Source organism: Amblyomma americanum, chromosome 2, assembly GCF_052857255.1.
Source record: "Amblyomma americanum isolate KBUSLIRL-KWMA chromosome 2, ASM5285725v1, whole genome shotgun sequence".
In the NCBI taxonomy this organism is placed as follows: domain Eukaryota; kingdom Metazoa; phylum Arthropoda; class Arachnida; order Ixodida; family Ixodidae; genus Amblyomma; species Amblyomma americanum.
Genome location: NC_135498.1, coordinates 99,267,180 through 99,285,323, shown reverse-complemented (window position 1 = coordinate 99,285,323; position 18,144 = coordinate 99,267,180). Strand labels below are relative to the sequence as shown.

Genomic DNA, 18,144 nt, shown 5'->3' with positions numbered 1-18,144 from the left:
TTATTTCTTACGAAAATTTCGGCTTCAGTTCCGGTGGCAATGTCGGCGTTGCTTACGGCGTTGCTTTCGCTGCAATGTCGTGACGAAGTTAGACTAAGCTTACCTAGAATTACAATTAGAAGCATTTAATGCTTAAAATGTCTTTGCGGCCGGGATGGCTTTGCGTACCTACAGGAACATAAAACAAACGAAAAACTATGATGGAAATTAACACGCACTATAGTGCTCTGTCATTACCGACAATTAATCACCGTTAAGGCGTAGTCACTTCAGCATTGACACATCAGCTTATTAAGCGCATGCTATAAACTGCCAAAGTGTCTTTCAAGCTTAAGTGGCTAAGAACTGATCCCGCAAGGCAAATAAAAGCCCTAAAGATAATTGCACCATCAATCCTTCAAAGCGGTGAACTGGCATACTTGTGCAGAGCCACTAAATTTTTTTGTGTTTATTTCAAATTCCCTCATGGTCCTGCGGGTATTTTTGAGGGAAATGGATCAAGAAGTGCAGCAAACAGGATAAACAAAGTAGGAGTACAGCCACGCATTGCAACAGTACATACGACTCAGTATGCTGAAAATTACAAATTATAGCAAGTGTGCCTCCGTGTCGCAAAACTGGGAGAAGAAAAAGAAATCCAAGCTGACCAAACAAAGAACAAGACATCGAAAGAGGGCACTCATGTGGCACTAAAAATTGTGAGGAACAAAAAGTAATGGGCTAGAAAAGTAGGCACTTAACGTTTCCTTAAAACGCTCGTTCGGTGACTGCCACTTCTGCTGGCAAATGATTCTACTCGGATGATGCAGTTGGAATGAAACAATTTAGGTGAGCGGTAGTGCCACAAAGTGGAAAGTCCGAAATGATAATTTATTTTGAGTTTCGCGCTGCAGACGACCCTCTGGCAGTACTCCGAAGTGTATTCGACTTCCACCAGTGCAGTACGATGGTCTATGCCCTGCTCTACTTCACGCAAATAGAAAGTCCCGTCTTCATATCCGCGCCGCAAACGCAGTCTCCTCTGTCTCCATACAAATTGTGGCCGCCCCGGAGAGAGTGGTGCAGAGTGAGAGGCAGTGAAAGAGGGAGAAAGTGAATGAGTGAATGAAGAAGGAAGTTAAGAGCGAATCAAAGACAGAGAGCGAGTGAGCAATTTATTCACGACGACTTATGTCTGGGTTATGAAGATTAGCATCCCTTGTGGATTTCACAGAAGCCTGGTAGGGCACACTGGCAACGGCAGGGTCAAGGACGTTAGCGATATGTCGTCCTAGGCGAAGCTAGAAAACTGGACGAAGGCACTGCGTTGGGGTGGCGCAACTCTTCCATCTGAACAGAACTTGGGGAAGTAGGAAGGGTGGGAAGAGGCAGTACTGATATTGTTGGGCGGGTAGACAAATCCAGTATGCGTGTTTTGTGTCACGATGACCACCGCACACCTGACAATGGAGAATTCCAAGTCGATTAATAACTCTATGTCTTATTAAATCGCATGTAGAGTGAAAATGCTGCGGATGAGGTCATTTCTGGCTCTAGAGAAGACTAGGCACGCTACGTGCATTGCAGGAGCAAAGATAAACCTGTGCCAGTGGCATAGTCAGAAATATTTTTCCAGGGGTGTTAGACGCCGCCGGTAAAAAAAATAAATAGAAACAGCCAGTGCCCAAACAATATCTCAGTCATTTTTCTGCTGTAATAAAGCTGAATGGATTGTTGCTTTGTTCACTGTAATACACTTAATACGAGCGCACACGCGACTCCGAGGACTTGATTCGTGAAGAACAATTATTTTCTCACAAAAAAAAAACACTCGTACGAAAAATCGCGGTTATTGGAAAATTTTCACGTAATATACAACAACACAAAAGCTTCTGCTCTACTAAAAAGTCGGCAACTGGGAACGAATGGCATTTGTCAAAACTTCTATCCATGCTTGTAAACCTGCGCTCGGGGGCAGAGGGGCTTAAAAAATTCACTTTTTGTTTTCGCTATAGTTTACGATCATTTGTAGTTGTAGACAATGCAAGGGATGAAAAAGTAGACCGACAGAAAAGGTATATGTTTTACTGGATGAACTGTGCCTACAGTTAAAAGGAGTGCCATACGTCGGACTAGGCGAAGAAGAGTGACTTTTTACTGCAACAACTTCCGCTCCTATTTGAAAAACTATTTTTGTCAACAAACCGAGGCTCTTCTTATTTCGGTTTGTACATTTTAATATATCCATGCGGTGTGAATAGCACGGGCGAAAAAAAGCCCTAAAGTAGGGTGTGTGTGTTTCTCGGGGGGGGGGGGGGGGGGGGGCAGCGCTTAGATAATTTCTGGGGGTGTTCTGACACCGAACCCCCCCCCCCCCCCCTGGCTACGCCCCTGACATGTGCTGCACAATGTTTTTGTTACCGCTGCGAGATCCACTGCTGGGCGACGCGCTTGTTACGCAAAATACACAGGGTGTCTCACCTAAGATTTTACACAATTTTTAAAAATAGGCTTTTTGAGTTGTGAGTTAGAAGAGCGCTTTTTTTGGATTATCATTGTCAGTGGCAAACTACATCAGAATACGGCTAAGGCGTACTAACTAACATGCTGGTTAACTATAATATTCAATAGTTAATTTTTTTTAACTCTTACTGTCAGGTTCTGTAATTATTGAGAGTTGTTTAGCCCACCGTAAGTAATATCCATATCAATTTTTAGACTTTTTTCTTTTTCGACGATTTCCGTGCACTTAAGATAGTGCTTTGCCTGCAAACTTGCCAAAAGCTTATGCATTTTGGGGCGATGTAGCCGAAATTTGTTGGGCAACAGCGCCGAGGGCAACCATATTTTCCAAATTCTAAAAACTGACATAGATATTACTTACTCAGTAATTAAAGAGCATTAAGGCAAGAGCTAAAAAGTGAACTTTTCAATATTAATTAACCAGCTTGCTGGTTAGCACGTCTTAGCTATTTTCTGACGTACTTCACCGCTGACAATGCTAAGCCGAAAAAAGCGCTCTTCTAACTCAGAAAGTCTACTTTTTAAAATTTTGTATGTCTTAGGAGAAACACCCTGTATGCGTAACAAGCACATTATTGGCCCGCTCCTTCTCAAAATAAAAGCATGGGTCGTTTCGTTTTCGGCATGCTTGTCCGCTTTTCTTGCGGTTTGAAATAGCGTGGCATTCCCTCACCATGTATTGCACTGCAGCGCGCAGAAGCAGCCGGACACGTTCTTCAACACGTGCGTCACCGTCATCGCCGTGCTGATCGTCATCACGCTCATCTGCATGACCATCATCTTGCTCAAGTGCTTCGCGAGCAGAGACAGTAAGCGAGCCGGGGAACCGAACGGCCTCGTTTTCATGCGTGCGCGTTCCGCTGCTTGCTCACCGGACCCATTTCTAAGTATGACTTTTGATGTGTGGTCAAAACAGTGTTCAGCTGCATCTTTGTGAGGCTGCCTTTGCTCCATTGTGAACCTTGGCGTGAGTGAAGCAGCGCTGGATCAAAAGAGGGAGCCATAAATAGAGAACAGACGCGGAACTATCAGGGTGGTATTTCTGAGTTATTTCTTGAGAGCACGTAGTGCAAACGTTGGAAACCTGCAGTCTAATTGCTGCAAATAACCACCACCCTTTGGTTTGCACATTATACGGCCTCCGTTGCCGCTCCTCCTTCAGCCCACAAATACTATACTTCCACTACTACTACTACTGCCAAGTCGGCAGAGAAAAGGTTCTCACAAATTTCGCAGCCATATGAGCCAAAGAAATGACCGTGACAGTTGTTATAGCGTACAAAATTTTTTTAAGAATACCCCTTATCAACTCACCCTAAATTGGATAGACCGCTTCTGAGAGCGGAACAATGTAGCCCGGCAGAGGTAAGCTTCTCAAAAGCAGGAGCGAGTGAGTGACCTTACTGCGGAAGCTGTGTCAGTGCAGATCTGTGGCCGAACAAATAGAGGCAAATAGTTTGGTGAGTGTAATCTATTTACTGCCATATGTAGCAGAGAGCACTGAATATATCTGCCTAAACCTTCAACACTGCCCACAATACTCGAAGCGACGGTTCAGTGTTTGTGGGATCCTGCCAACAAATACAAGTTAGCGATTCGATCTCCCACTGCAGCGGTCGTATTTTAACCCTTCCACTCACTAATTATTATCCACTGTGGGAGAAGAAAATTTCAAATTCTCAAACTTTTACGAAGAACACGAAATACTCTCACCTTTCAAAGCAATTATTTCTCCAATTTCATTCGTGTCCTCATGAGTAAACACCGACACACGGTAACTCATTCTTTAGGGGCTCAGTGAAGTCAGTACGGAGACAAGTTAGCGCATTTTAGGCCCTATCGGGGTTGCAAATCGAGCAGGAAGAAACGTACGCTGAGCACAGCTCTCTTAAAATGCAAAGTGTTGTAACCGCTGCGGATTGAGCTAGGACAGAGCGACTAAGCGGCATGTGCATTCGCCATATTAGGCCCTAGAAAAGAGAGCGATCGATCTGCACCGAGCGCTTTCATACAGATAAGTGAGCGTAATAGTAGCGACCTCATTTCGCGGTGCGCACAGTCGATGACACTGCGCAAAAACCTATGTCTTGAAAACAATTTTGCGCATTCATTACGCATGCCTGGCTTCACATTGCGCCACGTGACTTGGCGCCATGTTCCAACTATAAGCTGCATCCGGAGCCCCAACAGCAACCGCGAAACCCAAAACAAATAAGTTGAGTGTCCGTGTGTACACGACGTTACATAAAGGATTCGCGGAGATGCCGTTCAAAAATGTGAATTAAAGTACTAATATTTCGGTACACAAACTGATGCTGTCCAATTTATTAGAGTCCTTCGCAAGAATATATGTACCGATCGCCGAAGTGCAGCTGTAGCACGTAATATGTAAAACTTTTCTTTTAATTAAGCTTCCTCTATCGGCTGTACGCATCTCCTATTAAATGCGCAGTAAGTCCTGGGAGTCGCTTAGCCGCTCGGAAACGATTACGGCGTTCTACGCAAGACCTTGTTGCGAACTGTGAACAGAGAGCGGCCGAAGCGGATATGTTTCCACACCCCTTTTCGACTCACTCACGTACGCTTGTCTACCGCAGTCTGCCCTCACCCGCAGGTCCCGTACAACCCGTACACCAACACGGCGCTCTCTTGCAACTCCCAAGAGTGCCGTAACTACGGTGAGCCATTCAACTGCGACGCCCATGTTATAAGCGTCGCAGCTTGAGCGCTTGCGTCATGGCAGTGGTCGTCGTTGTACACTTGGTCTGGCCAAGGCCACCTAGACTAAGGGAGTAGGCCCCCGCACTGCCTCCTTTTATTGGTCCTCTATAAAAAGTATAAAAAACAGCATAAACGAAAGAGAGAGGCTGCCCAAAACAGCAAAGCTTTTACCGGCTTAAAGCCAATTCAAGATATATGAAAAGGACCTACACGCTCACAAGAAAAAAAGCTAAATTTAAACGGAAAAGCATGGAAGTAAAAAACAACAAAGAAAGAGAACAGCAAAGTTGCAGCATAGACAAAGTCACAGTCACAGTCAGACAGTCAAAACGCAGTGTGCAGGCGGTGGTATGGAATGGGGAGGATCCAGTCGGTGCCAGGATCGTCGCGAGCAGAACCATCTTACTTGCGTGACGTCACGTCGGCGCGCGCAAGCCTTCCAAGTCAAGTAGGTTGTTGAGGATGGGGTTCCAAGCCCATCGCAGGCCACCAGTGTTGGAGACGGAGGAGCCCTTGAGTAGGCTGACTCGTTCAGCACCGCCAGTGCCGTCCCTTCTTAACGGAGTCCGACGTCGTAAATCAGGGACGGGACCTGCGCTGTTGAACGAGTCAGTCTACTCAACGACCCCTCCGTCTCCAACTCTGGTGGCACCGGTGGCGCTGAAGCGCAATCCCCAACAATGGTGGCCTGAGATGGGCTGGCACCCCCATCCTCAACAAGGAGTTGTTTTCACAGTCAGATTCACAGCGTAATAGCCGAGAAACCAAGTGTTAACGGAATAGATAAGTTAAAAGAAAAGGTCGGAAATGTTATAATTTAAGTTGGCTGCCTGTCTTAGAAACCTCGCGGTGGTGACCACGACGGGCTAATAAACAATTTCAAGGAATCAGTGATAACTTGGAGAGACGGCTCATACGAGAAAGGCGTTCCTGCTTGCTGCCGCATTCCGCAGTGGACATCTTCCGTTCGAGCCTGATGCCGTCGATGGAGCCGTGCGAGGACTTCTACGAGTTCGCCTGCGGCGGCTGGGTGAGGGGCGCTGTGGTGCCCCCGGACGAGGTCACCACTAGCGTCCATTCGCGCCTGCTGCGCCGAGTCGAAGACGAAATAGGAGGTGAAAATGGGCAGGCTCTGAACAGAGAGTTGCATTCGGATCACTCCGATGGTTAAATCGCTATGGTTGTGCTCGCACATGACGTACGCTGGTTGTTCTTAGGACCGGCCTCCCAAATAATGAAAAATCAGACTAACGTTGCGACCTACACTGAAACCCAGAAGGACTAAAAAGTGCCACAGGTCTCGTTGCCTCGGAGCTAATTGCTTTGTCGCAGCCTTAAGTCACTCCAGAGAAATCATTACTCCATCACTTACAAACTGCAAAAGGACATGAGGCACCTTAGTCTCCCAACGGAGTAACCGTTCCGGGACAAAGTGAGTCGTTTAGTGCCGTTTTACGCACTTCTGGCTTTAGTGTAATGCCAAAGTTTTGCACCGACTAATCTGTACTCAGCTGTTTTTGTTGGCGCTCTTAAAGAACTGCATAACTGGACACGACAAGGCAGTTGTAATAAAGAAGCTCCAGCTTAGAGTTTGTTTCAATACCAAGATCGCTGGTGTCCATGGGCAGTTAACGACAGCCAAAGAGGAAAAGGAAAAACACGTTAGCACGTTTGGCGGGTGAGTAGGGGAGATATTTTGTTACACCACCCACGCGCAGGTTGTGAACCATCAGTACCTTTGTGGGTTACGCAGGAAGTTAGGAGGGCGCAGTGGCAGCTGTGGTGTCATAAATGGGGGTGGGGGACATGCTAGGCGAGGCAAGAGGATGGAGTGAACGTCCTGCGGTGGTGCGGTCCAGCTGGCTCATATGACAAAAAGAGACTTGGGGAGTGAGGAGGGATGTGTGGGAGATTGTGTCGCGACGGTTAGGAACAACCATACTGCCTGTACGTGCGTTTTGCGTCAGCATAACCACCACTGCTGGGCCTGACTACTCTTGAGTTTTAGCATAGCGCGATCCGCTATCGTGATCCCCTTCCGCGCCACCAGTGCGCACGCGCTGATTGGTTCTGACGCGGCAGGCGTGCGAGCAGCTAACCGGCCCCTGGCGCCATCTGTCGGCCTTAGAGCAATGTATACATGGTAGTGGTTGAAACATTTATTGCCAAATACCGAGGGGGGGGGGGGGGGCAAACCCCCTAACATGGTACGAGGCAACCCTTAGGGCGGCGTCCTTACAGGGCAAAGGACAGCCCTTGGAGGGCTATCTGTTTCAGGGCATGGGTAATTATCCGGCGCTGGTCAGCAGCAGCGGAGCTGGTCAGGAGAGTCTCCCAGTATGACTCCGCCGTGGTGGGGGATGGAGGGTGTGGGAAGGCAGGACATGTGAGGAGTACATGAAGGAAGTCTCCCGGTTTCCCGCAGAGCTTACAAGAAGAAAGGAATTGATCGGGGTAGCGGGCATGAAGGAGAATATGGTAGGGAGCAGTTCTTGTCTGGGGTCGGCGCCAGTGGGAGGCCTGGGTTAAGGTTAGGGAAGCCGGCGGTGCGTAAACGAGCCGGGTGTCTCGCTAGTAGGCAAGAATATCTTTGAACGTAAGCAGACGCTCCCGGGATGGCGGAGTCCAACTTCGGCCTGGAAAGTGAGACCTCGGGTGAGGGAGTGGACCTCCTGGTTACCCGGGAGGCCTGCGTGTTCGGGGATCCAGATAAGGATTACGGGGTGGGTGGGGTGCCAGAAGCGTAGAAGCCGAGCCGCTGTGCGGGATATCAACCCTTTGGCGATATTGGATAGGGCGGATTTTGAGTCGGAGATAATTCTGGTGGCAGAGGTGGAGGCAAGAGCGAGTGCTGTGGCCGCGTCCTCTGCAATTTCCGATGAGTCTGTGGTGACGGATCCTGATGCGATTAGTCGGGCCTGAGAATTAGCGACGGCGAGAACCATGCGGGAGCCCGACGAGTACGCTGCCGCGTCCAAGTAAGCTACCTCGGGACTGTTGCCGTAGAACTTGTGCAGCGCTTTGGCGCGGGCTGTGCTGCGTTCTCCGTCGTGCTCGGGGTGCATGTTCTTGGGGATTGGAAGGATGATGAGATGGGAGCGTAGGTCTGGAGGTAGGGGAACCCCCTCGGTAGTATGGGTGATCGGGGTGATGCCTAGCTGACAGACTAGAGTGCGGCCTGCCGCGGTACTCGACAGGCGAGTGAGCTGTGCTGTTAGGGTGGCTTCTGCCAGCTCCTAAAACGTGTTGTGGGTACCGAGGTTGAGGAGCCGGGTAGTAGAGGTGCTGCAGGGTAGGCGGAGGGCAACCTTCGTGCTGCTCCTGAGCGCGTTGATGCGGTCTCGCTCCTTCTGCTTTAGGGGGACGTAGGGGAATGAGCACGCCGTGCGGCTCGTAATGTAAGCTTGGGTGAGGCGGAGAGTGTTCCGCTCTCGCAGACCCGCGCACCGGTTCGCCACGCGCCGAATGAGACTTACGGCTTGCTGGGCATGGGTCTGGAGAGTTGGGATGGCGTTGCCATGCGCGCCGTGGGAGTGAAGGACGAAGCCCAGGATGCGAATCTTGGAGACCAGGGGAATGGGGTGGTTTCCTAGAGTGAGTGAGATGGGAGGGTTGGCGCAGTTGTGCGGCCTGGGGCGGTAGAAGAAGAGTTCTGATTTAGAAGAGGAGAAGGCTAGGCCACGCGCGCGAGCGTATGAGTCGATGATGTTGAGGGCCGACTGTAGGTTGTGTTCCATGTCGGTCGGCATCAATGCCTCGATTAGCCCAGATAGTGATGTCGTCAGCATAGAGGCTGAAATGTATGTCGGGTATTTGGGCGAGTTGGTAGGGGACTTGGAGAAGGGCTATATTAAAGAGGATAGGAAACAGTACAGCACCCTGAGGGGGTCCCCGTGCTCCTACTGAGACATCGGGCAGCCGGTGGTCGCCCATGGTGAGTGTGGCTGTTCGTTCGGAGAGGAAATCGCGGACGTAATTGTACATCCGCGGGCCTACGCTTAGGGCGTGGAGGCTTTCTTGGATGGCTGCGTGGGTAACGTTATCTAAAGCTTTTGTTAGGTCGACGCCGAGGATAGCCTTGGTTTCGCCCGCGGGGGGAGTCAAGGATGTGGTGCTTGAGCTGTAGAAAGACGTTCTGGGTGGACAAGCCCGGGCGGAAACCAAACATGCACGAAGGCATAAGGTTGTTGTTCTCCAAATTCCGGCTGAGCCGGGTCTGGAGAACGCGCTCCATGAGCTTCCCACACACGACGTAAGAGAGGTGGGACGGAGGTTAGCGGGGAGAAGTGGTTTGCCGGATTTGGGAATAAAGACTACTCTGGCGTCTTTCCACTGAGGTGGGAGGGAGCCGCGCAGCCAGCATTCGTTGAAGTAGTCGGTTAGGGCTTTGACGGAGGGGCAATTGAGGTTGCGGAGTGCCTTATTGTGCACTCCGTCGGGGCCAGGAGCTGAGGACGCGTTGAGGCGCCGAAGTTCTGCCCTCACTTCCGCCTCGGTGATCGGTTGGTCGAGAAGGTCGTTGGGAGAGCCTGTGTAGTCAGGGTGGTCTGCGGAGGGATATGCCGGGAAGTAGAGATCACGAAGCTCCTCGAGGGGGAGGCCTCGGATGTGAGTATGAGCTTTATGAGGTTGTGTTTCTGGTGTGTCTTGGACTGAGTCGAATTAATGAGATGGCGGAATAGGTTCCAGGTCTGAGCCAGGCTCATGTTGCCGTCCAGCTTGTTACAGAGAGATTCCAAACTTTGGCGAGACAGAGTTGCAGCATGCGTCTCTATCTCCTTGTTGAGCCGGGCAGGTCGGCGTCATAGGGTTCTATTCCAGCGCTGACGTTGCCATCTCCGTTCGAGGCCCGCCTTGGCGTCCCATAGGTGCAGATGGGAATCCATCGCGTCTTCAGGGCAGTCCTCTGGGAGTTGGTGACTCACGGCGCGGACGTCACGCTGGAGTTGGTCGCAGCAAGTGGCTATGTCTGAGATGGTGTGTAGAGTGCGGGCTGCTCGGGAGGTGCGGAACGAGTCCCACTTCGTGATGGTAGCATCATGAGAGGGTCTACGTGTTGGGCCTGCTTGTAGGAGAATCTCGATAGTGCAGTGATCACTACCCAAATTTTCCTGGGTGTTAGACCACGCAGCGTGAGGGAGGCGGTGGTTGAAGGTGAGGCCAGGAGTAGTGCCTGCGCAGACGCTGTTCCCGGTGGGAGTAGGGGTGGTGGGGTCTATGAGGAGAAGCCAGCCTGCTAAGCTGCTAGCCATACCGTGCGCCTCTTGGAGGTGTCGGCTGTGTAGCCCCAGGCCGTGTGCGGGGCGTTGAAGTCCCCTACAATTAGAAGGGGACATTTGTGTGCGCCTCGCTTAGCAAGCGTGAATAGTCGGTCGAAGTCGTGCCGCAGGCACTTCAGGTGGCTGTATACGTTGAGGATGAAGAGACCAGTATCCTGAGTGCGCTGCGGCACGAGTTCGATGAGGAGATGATCTATTTCGGGGACGTCTAAGGGGTGAGAGATAGTGAGCGCACGGCGTACAAGAAATGCAACCCGAGGGGGTGTAGGAGAAAAGGGGACGATGGTCGCGTAGCTGGGTAGGGTGAAGGGATTGGAGGGCTCTTGCGGCGCTAGCACGTCGTGGCCGTCTGCCCGAGCTAGGAACTGGTGAGCAGCCCCCGCTTGGAGCCACAGCCTCGACATGAGCAGTGGCGCCCCGCGGAAACAGATCACGGAAGCGGATCGCAGATCGCGCTATGCTGTACAGCGCTCTAATAATGTGGTGAGTTATTACGTCGCACGGGAGTTTAAGTGTTCGTTCCTTACGAATGGCTCCTCCTCCTCGGTGTTTGAAATGAGCGGTTGTAGAAGGACCTCGAGCGAAATTGCTGCCTCTTATATGGAGACTTGCTGGTTCCGTGCAGAGATGCTTAACAACACCGTGGTAACGTACCGAGACCAGACTGCGACGCAGAAGGCGGCCGCACTCTTCCAGTCCTGCCTAAATGTCGGTGAGTCTGCGGCGACCTTCATCATGCTCATCATCAGCCTGAGTGCGTCCACTGCAGGGCAAATGCCTTCCTTGCCTATACATCTCCAACTCACCCTGCCATGTGGCTGCTGCGGCCACCTTATCCCCGCAGCTGGCACAGGACAGGGTTAACTGCCAGCTGCAGGAAACACAGCTTAGCTCCTGCTATCGCATGCGGCGAAAGTTACGTGGAAAATTTTTATTGTTTATTATTTTTATACGTTGCTGAAATAAAGTGCGCAGCCTGGTGGGCGCATTTGTGACAGCGATCTTCGGAAGCTGCTATAAAACTCTCACTGTAACACCCAATGCTTCCTTTTATCCGACAAATGAGATGACAGCAGGGTCGATCGCTCGGAGAATAACTAAAAGGAAACGTGGAATGCAGGTTACACGTCTATTCTTGCGAAAAGAAAAAAAATCGCTTTGAGTAGTTCCGGAATTGCTTCGCGCGCGGGATTGCTAAAAATTATTGAAGTGCTCTATCTATAAATACAGTTTGCGTTTAAATATTTGTCGTATTTTTTTCATTGAATTTCTGTCAAGATTTCTCTGAAAAGATTGTACAAACGCAATGTTGCATGCACCATTATAGTCAAAACCGGGCACGTATCGACGCTCCCCTGAACATGTATATATTTCAGAACATCTTACCATTATAAAAAAACGTTCTTTTCCTGCACTAGGATAACGGGAGAGGGAGCAGCATCCTTCTCGGGCGGCCATTCTGCGAAGTAAATCACATTTTTTGTGTCATGAATATCAACCTATGCTTTCAAACGGGCGCTGCTATTTCTGCTGCGTTAGCAACAAAATCTTGCGCATTAATGGCATGCAGGCCAGACAACACAAAACAACTGCAGATGGGGAGAGCTATCTCAGTACCCGCGTATTCATCATCATCGCTATCGTCATAGTCAACCGAGTCACGTCACGTTCACTGCAGGACTAAGGCTAATGACCCTCTTTCCAGTACCGTCCAGCGCATGGGCCAAGCCTCGTCAGCCGTTTTTGCCCACTATGGCAGGCGAAAATGGGGAGGAGTTCGCTGCACGCGTTTGTCCACGAGCTAATTTCCTTTTTTTTTTTGAACGGATGAACTGTGGAATCATAATTAGGTGCAGTGCTAGCATCTTCTAGGCCCTCGCAGAAGCACGCATGGTCCCCGCACGCACCGATTCCAAGCCCGAGAAGATGCGGTCAGGCTCACCAGCCTTCGTTAGTCGGAAGTGGAGCGCGAAAAGTGTGTCCCCAGACGACTTACCCCAATCTGCTCTGGCTAGGCAAAACCTTCGCTTCTATTATATACTGCCCAAAAAATAAGCCCGCTATTGTAAAGGAACTTTCGCAGAAATAATGCAAGAGAGCTTTTTTTGACCCGACCCGGCAAACGTGCTTCGCTTGGCGGCCGCTAAAATGGTGCGTTACTTAAAAACGGTCCCTTATCCCCGCAGATTTTCCAAACTCACATACCCACCTCACTGCCCGCTACCCTCTGCTGCGTTCACCTTCTCTTGGAGTCCGGTCCATAGCTTAACGAGACCATCGATTGCGTGTGTTTCCCTAGACCTGCGCAACAGCAAGGGCACGCGGCCGCTGGAGGAGCTGCTGTCGTACGTGGGCCTTCCGCGGTGGCCCCTCCTGAACCGGACGGCCAAGTTCCCCACCTATCTGATCCTGGGCAACGTCATCCGGGAGTTGGGCCTGGACGCCATCGTCTCCGTGCGGGTGGGCTTGGACTACTACGACAGCGACCGCTACCTGGTCTACGTGAGCAGCTCTGCATTCCTCCTCCTCACTGGCCGCTGTCGAGTCGATTGGTCGCAGATGCTTCGCGGGCGCCGTGAGTAAACGGCAGAGACATCCTGATGAGAAAAACACGTACGGAGATGCATTTATGACACAACTGCCGGAGAGTGCGAATTGTGTGAATAAAATGTTGGTATGGCATCGCGGAAACTCGAGTGCAGAACGAGGTGCCCAGATTTCATGTTCGGCGCCTTGCAAAATTGTGCCGGTACGTACAAGCAAGCAACATTAAATTTCTCTTTCAGCCCTCGGTGGAGAGCGAAAACTTTTTGTTTCTGAATTTCTTCTCGGCATAGTAATGAGCTCATGCAAGGCGTAACGATCCGCTGTCACAAAGCAAATATAGAGAGCCGTTGGGAGCCATGAGGTTGATCGTTAACGCACGACGAGATAGGAGAGGGATTTAGCATAGCGCGATTCGCGGCCGCTACCGCTATCGATCAGGCGCCAGTGCGCACGTGCTGATTGGTGCCGACGCAGTACGCGCGCGCGCAGCTGGCCGGCACCTGTCACCATCTCGCGCCCTCTGGATGATCTGCGCGTACGCAGCGTCTTCCCATGCAAGCGGATTGCGCTATACTAAATATCTCAAGTCACGCGAGGAACAGGCCCGCATATGGATGCGGCTCCTGGTGGCGCAGAAAAAGAGCTTCTCGCACAGCTCTTTGCGTCAAGAGAAACAGACAACGGGTCATTAAGCGGGCCTTGAAATGTGCAACCGCCGCGAAGTAAGAACAGGTGCCCAGAAAGACCCAGCAAAAGCGTTTTGATGACTGCTTTTCCCGCCGCCAGATGCCGCGACAAATGGGCTTGTAACGCACTCCTAGCGCACAGCCTGAGATTGATTCCGTTTCCCGCGCGCGTGCACAGATCGGGCAGCCGTCGTACGGCGTGGAGCCGGTGGTGCTGCGAGGCCGCTACCGGTCGCCCTTCTTCCGCATCCTTCACCGCTACAAGCTGTACATGTACCGCTGCGCGCTTCTCATGGGCTCCAACGTGGCGGCCGCCGACCTGGTCAACGAGATCGTCATCTTCGAGGCCAAGCTGGCAGCAGTGAGTCGGCCCTCTCGCTTTGGGCTGTCCCGCCTCGCCTTCCCTCTCTTCTTCGCCCACCGAGGCCCCGCATGAGTCGTTCATGCCTCACGACCCCTGGGCCACTCCGAAGGAGAGACCGTTTGTCCTGCAGGCAGTAACTTAATTTTGGCGTGGTAGCGTTGGCAACGATGAAATTCTATTTTTTTTTCATTTTTTTAACAGCTCCTAGTTTGCGTAACGTTTTGATCATGAAGGAGGCATTGACATATACGCGGTTTCAACTGTAAGCCCTGTTAGTCGCTCGCCATGTCGATGAAATTCCAGTCGCAGAGACTTCCAAGCCAAGCAGAGGTGGTATTTGTGCTATGGTATGCTTGCTTCTAGGAGTTGTGCCACTGATTAAGAAATCGTGAGGCCTGCGGTAAGATTTAAGTCAGCGCTGATGGCTGCAGATAATCGCCCCTCCCCCCTTCCGCCAGCAATCCGCTTTAAACAAACGCGTTATGGGGAGCTCGGTTTATACAGGTTGTACCAAAGTAACATAGACTACGGTGTTAAAGATAACTGTTAGCTTGTTCCTGCAGAGGTGAGACAACATTGTGTTGGTCGATATGTGAAGGAAGCAGGGGTAAACAAAACAACTAAATTACCTTAAGAAGTCAACGAACATTTCAGTTGTGACAGGCAAGAGAAAGTTCAGATTAGGAAGTAATACATTGTGGTAAATGGCTCACTTTTTTAAATATACCCATTTTTTCTGAACTATTTTCACGCATTCTCGAGGAACTATTTGGAACTACAGATAAACGCGAGAATGGGCCCGCAAGCGAGCGAGCTAATAGCGACTGAGTCTTCGAAAATTTGGACTTGCGTTTGGCCATCCAGCTCCTCTGGGCGTTCTGGTCATGTATCTTTACGAGAATTTTTGACGGTGTGCTGATGTTTGCCTTCGCAGATATCGGAGCCGGAGGTCGTAACCCACAACCCGAGGAGAATCTACAACCTCATGGCTTTGAGAACGCTCGAGGGCGCCATTCCTGAGGTCAGTTTAGGCAAGTTTTGAACAACCGTTGGGATCGAGGCTAAAGACACCCTACGCCCGCCGTGAAAGGGTTATAACGATGTACCTTCAACATACATTTCAGATGTAACTTGGACGGCAGTTAAAAATCGGCCTTATATTTTCTTTTTTATTCCAATAAACTGGTTTTGATTCTTAGTTGCAGAAATTCGCTCCGTATATGATATCGGTGGAAATGAAGTTTCTGCAGGTCCGCGCAGCCTTTACGTGCTACTGGTGTTAAAATGTTGTAGTATGACTTCATTATTTGAAGGCGTGTTCTAAATCCAAAGCATGTTATTCACGTACGCTTTTAAATTAATTTTTTTGTAAGGCGAACATTTGCGTCGCGTTTCTTAGGACGCCCATTTGTCGACATTTGTTTATTAAGCGACGCCCAATGTTAGATAACGCCAGTCGTCCAACAAATAAAAAAAAATCAAATAGTATGCTGCCTCCCGCTACGCTCAACACTTGCATGCCAAGAAAACGTAGAAAGCTGCGTTAAAAAACGCCATTGAATTTAAAATGCGAAAGCGTGCTATTACGCCCACTCTTTGTTTTGTTTAAAACGTCCTGAAATGAAGTACAGCCATTCAGAAGAAATTTGCAAGGTTCTCGGGCTATCGCGCCAGCGATATTGCAGAGACACAGGAGCTAGAACTCTCTATGGTACCGTAAATGATAAGTCCCAGCGATGCACGTCAGCTTGCTTTGTGCAAACATCCTCTGTTGCGTAGGTTCGGTGGACGTACTTCCTCAACCTCGTTCTGCGCGACGTGGGCGTGTCGATGGACCTCAACGACCACGTGGTCGTCACACACCCCATGTACCTCAAGAAGCTCTCCAGGCTGCTCAAGGGGGTGTCCAGGTAAACTTCAGCACCACGCCTGCCTCCCATTCGACAGAAGCGTCCGTGAAGGCCATGAATTATTCCTTACTCCGCTGAAGTGTCTGCAGCGTCTCTCACTGCCCATGAACGACATGGTCTTTAAATTCGTCCCATCATTTCAGTCGTCTCTGAAGGTTTCCCCACAACGCCACACGGCACTGGCGCACGAAAAACCTGTCTCCGGTAAAGTAACCGTTAAGACCTACTCATACATCACTATATAGATGTTTGCGCACAATACGTATGGTTCTTCAAGACTTAGTCAGAGGAGAGGGTGTAGACAAGTCAGCCAGCATCTCAGGCACGGCCCCCATTAGCTCGAAGTAGTTGGTCAGTGTGAACGTGCAAGCACGTTCGTCCAACGAAATCAGTCATCTGGGCATCATGTGTGGCATAAATAGTGACCATAGAGCTCAGAACCTGTGATATGAAACAAGTACATATTTTTCAGCGGGATTCCCTCTTTTTATGCTAAATAGCATTGGTTCTCCATACCACGGTGTCCAATGCATGGATTGCTTGGCAGCGCTTCAAGGATGCAAAACCCCCCTCGGGAGCTTTTTTCTCTCTCAAAGCGCCCCTATCGCTTTACCTTCATATATTGTGTCACGTTTTCATTCTGAACTGCGCATGTGTGTAATTCGGTACTGATGTTAGTCCAGTACCTGATCAATCTGGATAAGTCACCTCGTCTGTGTCCTCGGTTGGTGTCGGTGGGGCTAAGTTTCCGCAAAGTAATAACAACGCATTAGCTCCTTTTGATACAAGAAAAGGAGTAGACGTTAAAAAGCTGCTTCGAAGAGTAGCTTCACGAAATGGCCGCCCCGTGTGTGATGGCATTTGACAGCAGGCGACAAGTCACGACAAGAATCTTGTGTAGTAGGATGCAGTTCAAGAACTAAGCGGTAAATATCTGTTAAAAGGTGCCCTCATTCAGGTAATGGCATCTTCCAACCGTCATGACGCACGTCGCGGTTACTCCGGTTAATCGGGGCTAATGCCCTTACACCTGCCAGGCCTCTGCGATGTCACACTGGTGCTAGTGTGACCCCGACGTCATCACAGTTTGTCGACGCCATTAGCTGGAGCAGGTCTACTTTATTAAGGGAGTATTTGCCACTTCGATCTTGAGTTGTATCCGATTACAGGAGGATCTGGCTGTTCTCGACTTACGGTAGACTTGTTCGTTCTGCCAGGCCTCTTGAAGTGCCTTTGCAACCAACTACGTCGACGTCCTTGTCGTTGCCGCGCAGCTCGATGGTGGCCAACTATCTGGGCTGGCGCGTCGTGGAGTCCTTGGGCCAGCACACCATGGGCCGCTTCCGGCAGGCGCGCTTCCGGTTCGACCACTACCGCTACCTGCTGCTGGAGCCCACCGAGGTTCCGAGAGAGTGTGTGCGCCTCACCATGCGCCTGCTCAACTTCGCCGTGGGCAGGCTCTACTACGACCGGCGCGTCACCAAGGCGGGAAACCGATACAGGGCGGTGGGTGCTCCGCTTCATTGCGTCCCCGTGTGCACGCGCTACTTGTTCGGTTTAGGTTATACTGCCGGGATATAATGTGCTACGAGTGGAGCATTTGGGGGCAATGCGGGTAAAGCCATCTGATGCCAGAAAAGCTTAATGAGCGCAGAAAATAATTTTCTATATTGGCATCTACATGTTCTAAAAGGGCTATACAGGGGCTCCTGTGAGTGTGTGAGAAGCAGAAATTAATTTATGGTTTAAGATTAGAAAACGGGGAATAACAGCTCCCGCAGGCTGTGCGATCAGGTGTATGAACACGTTATGTACGAGACGTTATGCACGAGATGGCGCAAGGGCATCTGGGACCAAAAAGCTTCATGCCACGCGGTGTTTTGCTCAAGGTGGAGTTAGAGACCCATTTCCTAAGCATTTCATTCTAAATAAGCCGAGCACCAGACCAGGGGAAAGCTTGTACCCGGTGGCACTGGGGATCGAACTTCGCACCTCCCGCATGCGAGGCGGATGCTGTACCACTACAACACCTCTGCGGTGTAATTGCTCTCGTTTACGCGGATTCCTGATTACATAGCGGGTGCGTGAAAGTTCCAAAGAGACGTTTCAAAGGTTTTCGAATGAAACTCTGTTTG

At 50.4% G+C, this 18,144-nt stretch overlaps 1 protein-coding gene across 1 annotated transcript in view; it reads left to right on the top strand.

Annotated features, from left to right (window-relative positions):
• Positions 1 to 18,144, top strand: part of LOC144119927 (neprilysin-1-like) — a 32,831-nt gene that overhangs the window by 3,476 nt on the left and 11,211 nt on the right. The window contains exons 2-11 of the mRNA XM_077652429.1: positions 3,193 to 3,311; positions 3,419 to 3,469; positions 5,100 to 5,180; positions 6,177 to 6,338; positions 11,128 to 11,214; positions 12,802 to 13,004; positions 13,914 to 14,096; positions 15,034 to 15,120; positions 15,879 to 16,009; positions 17,284 to 17,515. Coding sequence (XP_077508555.1) covers positions 3,193 to 3,311; positions 3,419 to 3,469; positions 5,100 to 5,180; positions 6,177 to 6,338; positions 11,128 to 11,214; positions 12,802 to 13,004; positions 13,914 to 14,096; positions 15,034 to 15,120; positions 15,879 to 16,009; positions 17,284 to 17,515 — 1,336 coding nt within the window. The remainder of the gene's footprint in view (positions 1 to 3,192; positions 3,312 to 3,418; positions 3,470 to 5,099; positions 5,181 to 6,176; positions 6,339 to 11,127; positions 11,215 to 12,801; positions 13,005 to 13,913; positions 14,097 to 15,033; positions 15,121 to 15,878; positions 16,010 to 17,283; positions 17,516 to 18,144) is intronic.